The sequence below is a fragment of the Physella acuta genome, unplaced genomic scaffold (assembly GCF_028476545.2).
Source record: "Physella acuta isolate Inbredline_101_S28 unplaced genomic scaffold, ASM2847654v3 ptg000257l, whole genome shotgun sequence".
Lineage (NCBI taxonomy): Eukaryota > Metazoa > Mollusca > Gastropoda > Physidae > Physella > Physella acuta.
Window position 1 is genome coordinate 160,891 of NW_026731776.1, and position 11,520 is coordinate 172,410.

The window sequence follows — 11,520 nt, forward strand, 5'->3', positions numbered from 1 at the left end:
GAATCGATTGGTACATGTTTCAAGTCGCTAAGTGGTCTGGTTGCCGAGATATGGGCCAAAAACTGAATTTTTTCGAGGTTTTTTGGCTTTTTCGGGAAATCCATGAAAGAAACCCGGAATTTTTATGGCCTATGTTCATCCTCGTAACTTGCTTAACATAATTGCTTTGTAACTAGTCATCGATATTGCTTCGTTGAGGAGGAGATACGACTTAAAGCCGGACACACATTCATACATCCATACATTCATCCATCCATACATTCCCAGAAATGACGAGTTAATAAACGCAATTCTCCAGAATGGAAATTGTGCTAAAAATGCAAGCAAGTTTAGCCATTTTTCAATTGCAATGGATGAGTCGCTGGACAGCCGTTCCACCTCAACTACTTGTGTTCATTAGAGGTGTGGATGAAGACATAAACATAACACAAGAGCTGGCTTCCCTACATAACATGTATGTCACTGTTAACGGAGAGGATATCTAATCTAACCATAGATAGTTCAGAGACATGTTGAAAGATACAAACACAGAATCGCAAGATTTACCATATTTCAAAGTAGTAAGACGGCTAATTTGCGAGAAAGATCTGAGCAGAGTATTTAAGTTAAGAAAGGAGATATGTTACTTCCTGTAAAGTAAAGGCAAGCCACAGGCCAAAACTTGACGCACTCTCAGAAGTGCAAAGTCTTTACGGCTGAAGCAACCACTGAGTTCCCCACGTCATTTGCATACGAGATCATCGAAGACTTCAAGCTGCGGTTTCAGTAGCGGTTTTTCTGACTTGGAAACAAAGGCAGAAGAAGTGAGACTGTTCCAAAGGCCCATTTGAAGCAAATGTGGTCAGTTGCAAAGATGAACTGCAGCTGGAGATCATTAGAGGCACGTTCACAGAAGGGCGGGTGTGTTTTTATAAGTTTTTGCACAAGGAAGACTGGACAGTGTGGTCTAATATGTAGATCTAGTACGCACGCTTACTAAACTGAAAACCCGGGCTGGTGACCGTAGGTCATCCCACGACCGAACTGTCCCTCACGTTCAAAACCAGGTGGCAAGATGTCGTATTTAAAACTTGAGGCAAAAGTTGAACAGAAACCCTCGTGTCTTGCGTCTTTCTTTGTAGCTGCGAGAAATGCTCGATTCTCCATAACGTTGCTGCTTGTTACTATTACTATGATGTTAAATTAATGAATCTAGCAGTGTTTCTTCTAGATTTTTTTCTCCGGTGGTGCACTTGAAATTTTCGGGGGAGGGGGGGAACACTGTCAAAAGTATATATTTTCTCTATAAATTCCATTTCGTTCGGGGGGGGGGGGGGGGGGGGGGGGGGGGGGGACAGTGCCTGGAAGAAACTCTGGAATCTTGCCAGTGGTCTATTTTTATTTAAATAATTTTTAATTAATTAATTAATTAATATCTCGGTAGTTGGTAGTGATACCCCATGCAGTTATAAATGCATTTACAAAATACTTATTTGATAGTTTATAACTGTGCGCCTACGCAGAGTTATTTCCCATTCGTCTTTTTCTATACTCTCGACGGGACTGATTTTTGTTTTCATTCTCAATAGGCTTAGTTGTCCCCGCATTTTTACACTAGGCCTAAAACCGTCATATCTAGAGAACCGTTTATCCTATAAACATGTTTCAGTGTTTCTTCCCGTGCGGCGTCAAAACGGCCAATGACAAAACGGCCCCGTCAAAACGACCCCGACAAATCAGCCCCGACATAAGAGCCCCGTCAAATTGACCCCGTCAAAATGGCCAGCGACATATGGACCCCGTCATAAAGGCTCCCGATAAATAGGCTCCCGTCATTTAGGCTCCCGACAAATAGGCTCCCGTTATATAGGCTCCCAACAAAAGGGCTCCAGTCAATAAGGCTCCTGACAAATAGGCTCCCGTCATTTTGGCTCCCGACATATAGGCTCCCGTCATTTAGTTTTTTCCTCAAAACGGCCCCCATCATTACGACTCCCGACAAATAGGCTCCCGCCATTTAGTTTCTCCACAAAACGGCCCCCGTCATTACGATTCCCGACAAATAGGCTAGCGTCATTTTGGCTCATGACAAAAAGGCTCCTGTCAATTTGGCTCCAGACAAAAGGACACTTTCTACCGCCCCCCCCCCCCCCCCCCCCCCCCCCACCCTTGAACGAAATGAAATTTATATAATTTATATAGAAAATATATACTTTTAACAGTGCCCCCCCCCGTAGAAAGTCTACCCCCCCCCCCCGAAAATTTCAAGAGTGTCGTGTGTCCCCCCCCCCCCCCCGGAGAAAAAAGTCTGGAAGAAACACTGCAAAAGGACCACTGACAATACCGTTTCTGTATAGGACTAAGTCTATTTGGCAAAGCGGTCTCATTGAATATGACACCTGCCAGTGGGACCCCTTCATCAATATTCTTTAGAGTTAGCTTATCCAACACTCTTAAGTAATACAACGTATCAGTGGCGTAGCTAGGATTTTTGGGCCCCTATGCACCCCCCCCCTCAGACTTTCGATTTGCACCCCCCCTCAGACTTTCGATTTGCACCACCCCCCTCAAACTTTCGAAAAAGGGCCCCTATTTGTCTTGGGCCCCTATGCCTTGCTTACGCTAGCTTTACGGTAGCTACGCCACTGCAACGTATGTATCTCTTGTTCGGCAGGCCTTATTTTTATATTAGTTTATTATAAAATATAGTATGTTTTAATTTAAGGCTCATCTAAATCTATCTATGACTTCCATAATTGAGTCGGTTATAAGCTGTTCCAACTCAGAGTGTAGGGAGAAGGGTCCACGCTGTACCTTCCTACCTCCAGTAGGTATGCTTGTAGGTTATCAAAACAAAATGTTAACCTGTAAACATCATGTATATCGTACATTTTCACTTCTTTGTTTGCTTTTATGCAACAGATCTTTACTGTTGTAAATTAACCATTATCAAAATTTTAGAATTGGTAGATTTTAGCTGTTAAGGGCTTGATTTGTTTGTGAATTGATGTTGGTTCATGAAAAACAATTTCATTCAGGCATTAAAAAGAGGTTATAGTAGTAGTGGAGGTAGGACAAAATGGTTACTTTTATGCCAATAGTGGTCGTGCCATTCATTTGTCTGGAGCCAATATGTCATGATCCCATTTGTCGGGAGCCCATTTGTTGTGAGCCCTTATGTCGGGAGCCACTTTGTCGGGAGCCAGTATGTCCTGAGCCTATTTGTCGGGAGCCAATATGTCGAGAACCCATTTGTCGAGAGCCTAAATGTCGGGAGCTCATTTGTCGGGAGCCTATATGTCGCGAGTCAATATAACGGGAGCCCATTTGACGGGAGCCAATATGTCGTGGCCCTTTTGACGGGGCTATTGTGACTGGGTCGTTTTGTCGGTGGTCGATTTGACGGGGTCATATTAACGGGGCCGTTTTGAAGGGGCCGATTTGTCCCGGGCCGTTTTGACAGGGCACCATTTCTTCCAGGCATCTCTTCGGGGGGGGGGGGGGGGGAAGTCTATCGCACCCCACCCCCAGAACGAAATGGAATTCTTATATAAAATATATACTGTTAACAGTGTTCGCCCCCCCTCCCCCGGAAACTTCAGTCCGCTTCCGAAAATTACAAGTGACCCCTGACCCCCCCACCTCACTATCGGGGGTTGGGAAGGGGGGGGGTGGAATCATTTTGCAGCATTTAGTCCCCTTAATACAATTATTAATCATTATTTTGTCATTTTAATTACTTTAAAAATTTCGTGCAACTAGCTTATATATATATATATATATATATATATATATATATATATATATATATATATATATATATATATATATATATATATATATATATATATATATATATATATATATATATATATGTGTGTGTGTGTGAGTGTGTGTGTGTGTGTGTGTTACGGTCAAAGCCCGAAGTGTGGTCAAAGCCCGCATTGGCCGGCCAATGTGCGCATTGGTCGGCTTTCTTGGCCAAAGCCCGAAGAACTTAGCACTAAGAGCGTATTTCGTACATTGGCCGGCCAATGCGCGCACTGGCCGGCATGTCCTGGCCAATGTTCTATCTAGACTAAGTTGTGATCACGTTTTTATTATACTGGGTGCGTTTTCATTGTGAGTAACGTATTTTAGCTCTTGTTTGTATAGCATTGGGTATGCAAGGCGACAAGGACCAAAAGGGCCGTCAGACCATGAGATAGACATAGTAGATGGCTGTCAATTGAAAAAAATGTAAATCCATGTTAGTTTCCATATATGGGCTGCTGGATATCTTCACGGCCCTAAGTGTGCTTCAATCAGATAATGTAAGAGAATTTGTTAATCAAGTTATTTCTGAACTAAAGAACAAGTGGCCTGAACTTAAACTAGTTCACGGAAACCCAAGGCATAGCCAAAGCCACGGTTCAGTCGAATGTGCCAACCAAGATGTTCAAAACACAATGATAACATTGATGCAGACACATGAATCAGCTCAATGGGCTGAGAGTCTCAAATTCATTCAATTTATGAAAAATATTTCTTTTCATCAAGGAATCCAACAATCGTCATACGAAGCCTTGTTTGGATGCAAAGCAAAAGTGGGACTTAGCACTTCGAATCTACCAAGAGAGGCTCTCGATAATTTAGTGACTGGGGAAGATCTTGAGAACATCGAACAAGAAATGGAGATTGCCATAAATGCAACGACATCCTCTGCTAACACATATGCTGCCGTGGCGGAACGTCCAGACCAGTTGCGTGACAATAATATGGCCAATAGATTATGTGTAGTTTGTGAAAAATATTGTAGTGCAGCTAGTGGCGTAGCGAGGTCGGGTGACACCCGGTGCGGCACTTAATGGTGTCACCCCCCCCCCCCATAGGCATAGCGACCCTTCCCGGGGACAAACTTTCAAATTTTCGATTTGCACCCCCCCCCCCCTCAAACTTTCGATTTGCACCCCCTCTCAAACTTTCGATTTGCACCCCCCCCCCCCCAATCAATCTTTCGATTTGCACCCCCCCCCAATCAAGTTTTTCTCTGTATATTTTGCTATTTTTTGCCTTGGTGTCACCCCCCTAAATGGTGTCACCCGGTGCGGTCCGCCCCCCCCCCCGCCCCCCCTCGCTAGGCCTCTGAGTGCAGCCCATTCTTGTGGATCCTGCTATTTGCGGAATACCCAATGAAGCAGACAAAGGGTGCGGAGGAAATATTACCTGCAGATTATGTCACAATAAACAAGAAATAATGGACAACAGGTCAGCAGCTCATACTAGCTTGCAAACTCAAGGTGCTAAGATGCTTAAAACATCAAATACAAAATTTAAACAAGCTGAAGTAGGTGACAATGTAAGCATCCGCATATTAGATGTTGACAGAGGTCGCGGTGATCCCCGAAGCGTCATGGCAGTAGTCATGAGCGTCGAGGGCGCTTTCTACAAGTTAGGAACGAAACATGGTGCGAGTTCTAAAACAACTGTATGCTAGTAGTGAGTTTTCTATTCTTCACGAAAAACTGCTCTTATTGTCGTCAGTTGACACTGAGGAAAAACCACTACGAACCATCGCATCTTCACAATCACTGACCGGTGGCCAAGGCTATATTTGCTGCAATTGCACAACCAAGTGCACAACAAATCGCTGCAAGTGTAAAAATAACAAAATGCCATAAAAGTTCAACTGATAATACTGATTGATTGAGACTAAAGTACAATAAAAAATTTGAATGTTTCTGTCATTTACTTTAATGAATAATCAATAAAGACTTAATTTCATTATCCTTATGGTATAAAAAAAACCCAAAATCTGCTCATGATCTTCTAATTCGGACTTTGGCCGGTCGTCCCTAGCCAGATGATCTTCTAATTCAGACTTTGGCCGGTCCACCATGGCCATTCCGCGGATTGGCCTGCCAAAGGCCGAAATCAAGCAAAGTTTCGGACTTTGACCGGTCAATGGGATGCGATATTGGTCAATGCGCGCATTGGCCAGCCAATGCGGGCATTGGCCGACTTCGGGCTTTGACCGTAAAATATATACAGAAAAAATATATAACATAATATTAGGATTAGGCTTACCATTATTACCCAACTCGCAATCTCTCTATAAATTATTATGAAATCAGCATGGTTCTTAATCTTATATTCTTAGTTAGATCTAGATTCTAGGTATTTATTATTTTTTTAAATGTGTCACCTCCCTTGGATGTAGGCAAATCTGTGAAAAAGTTAAATAAAGATGTTTTGGTTTCAGGTCAAGGACATATGATATTAGTCATTGATTCCCGGCCATAACTGTCTTCCAGCACACTGATCAGTTTCATAAAAAATATTGTTTCTACAATTTTTTAGATCTAGAAATCTAGATCTAGGATAATTTAAGTACTAAGCATTGATATAGAATCTAGATCTAACTACAATGACTACTCTAGCATTAATGTTGTTTCTTGTATTGATTTATCAGGTAAAAATAAATCTACTTTACTTTTTAGTTTTTACTTTTTTACTAAATCTAGATCTAGATCTAGATTTAGATCTAGATCTAGATCTAGAATCTAGACTAGACTCTAACTAAACTAAAGTCTAAATCTTCTGTTCTTCACTTAACGACTAACGTGTTAACTGTTAATAGTTATGAGTTAACTGTAGATCTAGACTAGATCTAGATCTAGTAGTTAACACTAGTTTTAGTTTTAGTGCTGACTTCATTAATTTAATATAATAAATTTTTAGTGAGAATTTTTATACCAGTGTCCGATAATAGAATCTTCTTTAAAAAAGGGGTGTTAAGGTTACTGGTAGTCAACTAGTAACATAAGGTAATCTATTAATATATCGTTTTAGGTACGTAAAATTGCCCGCGGCTAGTAATGTACAAAAAAGTTAACTCATTTTCAAGGCTTTTTTTTTTTTAATACTTCAATAGTTCAATTAGGTATTGTGATTTGTGTCAAATTATAGATAAATGAATAATAAACCTAAATCAATGGCTAAATATATCAATATAGGCAAGAAATTATCTTTACTTTAAACAGCAGTGTTTGCGAGCAGGATTTGCTATATAAAAAGCGGCCATCTGTAAGTTAGAGTGGCTTCCCCTGAATCTTGCGCTATAAGTTTACTATTAAAAAAAAAATAAGAAGGCTGCTATAGTAAATGAGCATGGTTGCATCTGTTGGAAACATCGCTAGTCTTCATTTATTACTGAAAAGTTTTAATTCAATTGTTTAAAAACAGGTACATAAATGAAACAAGGGAACATTTTTGTATTTTTCAAAACATAAATCCTCCTAAAAATGTGAAATGATTATTAAAATTTAAGGAGTCACCTGTTTTTCACATTACTAGTCGCGGGCGATTTTACGTATCTAAAACGATAGATTACACACATGGCTGGAATATGTCAATGCTAACCATTTCCCTAACCCCCAACCCTTTTACTTTTTACAAGGTAATACTCCATTAGCGTATTTTATTTGCCACCCCGTTCACCTCCGATTGAGCGTATTTTATTATAAACACAACTGAAACACAGTTCTTACTTACTTAATTACTTATACTTATCGAAGTGACTACTCGGAAAAAGATTTTTCGCCCCAGCATCTCCACCTGGTTGGCAAAAGATAGTTCTGCGCGTGCTCAGTAACTTTAATAGCTGAGCTTGGGTTAAGATTAGGGATAGGGTTAGAGTTAGGGTTCTGCTATTGTAAACACACACATGCGCAGTACTATCAAAAACATCGCCGCGATGGCAAATCGTAGTTTCTCTCCATTGCACATTTTAACACGGGCCTATTTATTTTAATTTTCAACTTAGTAAAGTAGCATCAGCGCGTATGTTCCTCTTTTTGGGTTCAAATTCCGCTTTTTAGGTATGACTGTTCCTACTTTTGGCTGCCAGGGTTAGGCATGTCGGCCTAAGTAAAAGACTTAAGGTATTATGTGGCTTGACACTTTCATCTGAGTCTCATGAAACTTTTGGGGAAGATTAGCAATTTTTTTTCTTTACCTACGATATATAAAAATAAAAGTCAGATGCTATTTGGTGCCCAGAATTCCCGAGCGACTATCTTAGCACTTGGTATTCATTGATTGGGCATCCTGCGTCGGGGTGCTAGGGGTTGAATGACCCGAAGCTCCCCTGGCTCCCCAGTGAGCACTATGGCACCTACATTCATTAATTAACAATAATTGTTGACCAAATCAAATCAGGTGCGTCCTTCAGTGCCCCACCAGGATGTAATTGGCACCCTGGTTTCCCACAAGAGCCTCCATTAGTTTGATGTAGTCCAATATACTAAGGATATGATGGTCTGCTATAAATGTTCTACTCTAAAGGTGGGGTGGGGCAATCATGTCTAAATCCCCATAAACAGACTCACATGTGCACTTGAGACCAAAGCCAGCCAATATAAAATGGTCATGTTCATATATTATTATTATCCTAACTTACTACTTATTCAGTATTGACATTATTTAAATTACAAACAAACTTAAAATATAACTTCCATTATGGTAATTATATCAAAAGTTTATGCATCATTTGATTTTTTGATATTTGATGTCTAACTTGATCATAAATGACTTTATGCCACTAGTTAACTTGTGTATTTTATTGTTTCTATCGTTTAAATCTAGATATTTGCGGAGGACTGTGGGAACAACCTTCAGTAAGTATGCAGACAGATTTTTTAACAGTATTTTTCAGACCAATGCAGTTTTTTGGTTCGTTAATATTAATGTTTGTGTTCTAAAAAATTATTAATAAAGATTACCATATGTTTAATTGTTCACATTTTTTAAGCTGTAATTAATAACATTGAAATAACAACATTTTTATCATATTCCTATATTAGATTTTCCATGACATTTTTCTTGTAAAAACAAGTTATGATTTTATTTTAGGTGTATTGCACCTCATAAATGTTGTGAGTATAAAACTGCCTGCTGCCCTGATGGTTTGTTTTACAGTAGGCTTCAAATATGGAATATGTGGTACTTTTGGTAAGTGTTAATTTCATAAAGCTTAAAAGAAATATTAATTTTGAATCTGATCTTTTTTTATGATAAATCTTTCTTGACATGATATTATTATCAATGTCTCCCTCACTTTTTTGAGTTTGATATATAATCATTGTATACATAATTTTTATTCAATTTAAAATATCTGTGTAATCTAAATTAAATGTAGTTATCAAAATTATTTTTTACAATCATAAAATAAGAGAGAGACTAGCAATGAGTTTTTTTTATATGTTGTAAAGGGAATACTAAAAACCTCTTAGTTTAATATTCACCCCATTCTTTAAAAGGGTGAGCTTTTGTACCTTTTTTTTTGTATCTCCAACGATAATATTGTCAGTTTTTAATCTATTAGGTTTCTCATCATATTCATGATGATGTCTTGCTTTGGTGGTTGTGGTTACTACAGAAGAAGGCGTTTAGCAATGTTGACAAGATCTTCAGCAGCTCAACCTACAAGACCTAATGTAATCTTAACTCCTTGCCAAAGAGCACATAGAACAACTATTCAAGATGGGAATAGACAGTTTAATTTCTTTGCTTACAGTGGACCAGGTTTTAATGGACCTGAAGCAATTTCTAATTTACCTCCTGCATACAGTGAGGTAATGATATATATTATTCTTATCAAATACAAAATAAAATTTGCATCCAGCTAAGATGGAAATTTGTTATTTTATAATGGTTTGATATGACTTGCTTAGTACCAGCATTTCCAAATGATGACTGATACTGATATCATTAAAATGCTACAGATGTTGTAATGGATTGTGTAGAATAAGACAATATCTGGATCAAGTAGTTAGATAAGGATGAGGTTATGACCTGTTTGTATTATGCCTACTGCTTGATATGGTGGTAAAAAAAAAATATAAAAATAAACAATAAGTATTATTTAAGTTTCATGTTTGAGAAAATATTGTTAGTCTGGAGGTTGTTTTTTTTTTTAAATAATTTAATGGCATTTAGACTAGGTTATGTAAACAGAGTTGTGCCATATTAAAAAATTTTAATGTTTGCGCAAAATAGTTTTATTTATTTTTTCATGTCAACAAAATATTTTTCAATCATATCTTAGGTTGTTAATGAACCAGCCCTTTATTCTCTAAATAAAGTTGAACTTCCCCCGTATCCTGGGAACTATAAACCAGGTATATGTTTTATTATTACTAAAAAACCATTAGCATGAAAATAAAAAGATCTTTTAATTATTATTCATTCTAAAAGCACAAGTAATCATTATCATACCATTTTAACAACAAAACTCTTATAAATGATTTATGTTATTAGTCTACCTTTTCCTATTTCCCCTCTTTTATAACTTATAAGAAGTGTTGTGTGTTCATTAAAAAAACAACATATTCCTGAATTTCTCTTTCTAAGCTTTTGATTGCCTAGCTTTTTTTTTTAGCATACCTCATTAGTTTTATAACTCATTTTCCCTACAAGCTAATTTAAAAGAATTGTCTTTAAATTTCCATTCAACAGAGGATAGCCATATTATGTCTACCCATGGAGATAATAGCATGCCTCCAGCGTATACAGAAATCCATTTTGATTCAACACAAGCATTCACAGCTTCCCAGAATAGTATGCCACAACACACAGATAGTGCTGAAACAGACCAGCAAGAGACAGCTGATGGAGTTAACAGAGGGTATTCAAATCATGCAATGCATCATAGCAATTAGATTTTGTATTATGTAATTACAAGTATTAACCGCTCCTCTTTTTAACATCTGTCGGAACCAATAATCAGCAAAATATTTGATTTTGTTCAGAAAGAATGTAAAAATAACAAACCGATAGCATCTTAAGTTCACTTTATGTGACAGTGGTAGAGCACATAATTCCTAATTCAGAAGTTTTAAGTCTTGGGCTCAAGTATAGAATATCCCTGAGTTCACCCAGATCTGATGGTTACCCATTTAAGTCAGGTAAATATATAGATGACTGAGCATAGCGCTATATAATACCTTGATATACCGTGGTAAAAACAAAATGGCGCTATATAATACCTTGATATACCGTGGTAAAAACAAAATGAACTCCGTATACAATTGATCATCAGGCCAACAAGTGTGCTTGTATAAGGGAGATGACAATTTATTTTAATAACTTTATCCCTTTTAAAAAGCCATCTGTTAAATATTGTTCATAACGGAGTGTATTTTATTAATAAGTGAAAATGAAGTGTCTTAACTTTTAAATTTACTAAAAGATGGCTGTGTAACAAATATTAGAATATCAAATTCTTTAATACTTTTATCAGAGTTAGTCCTAATGATTCTAAAAAAATGGCTTAGTTATACAACTTCTTTGCAGATGGTTTGTGTGATAATCCCACTCTTGTGATTATAAGCCATGTCATCTATTCAGCCTTAGTTTTTACCACTTTTTAAGCTGCTTAGTGTAAAATCACATTCTAGTGATTATGAAGACTGATGTCATTTATTCAGTGTTTTGTACTATTTTTTCAGTTTGCAGCTTTTCACATACACTAATTTAATAAGTATTCAGTTGTAGTTTGTA

The 11,520-nt window shown here is 37.8% G+C and overlaps 1 protein-coding gene across 1 annotated transcript; it reads left to right on the forward strand.

The window, feature by feature from the left end:
• Positions 1 to 6,249: 6,249 nt before the first annotated feature.
• LOC131938814 (uncharacterized) lies at positions 6,250 to 11,000 on the forward strand. Its single transcript, XM_059297010.1, has 6 exons — positions 6,250 to 6,430; positions 8,605 to 8,636; positions 8,872 to 8,970; positions 9,344 to 9,593; positions 10,067 to 10,139; positions 10,477 to 11,000. Exons 1-6 carry the CDS (start codon positions 6,386 to 6,388, stop codon positions 10,677 to 10,679), a joined length of 702 nt encoding a protein of 233 aa, XP_059152993.1. The 5' UTR covers positions 6,250 to 6,385; the 3' UTR covers positions 10,680 to 11,000.
• Positions 11,001 to 11,520: the final 520 nt, after the last annotated feature.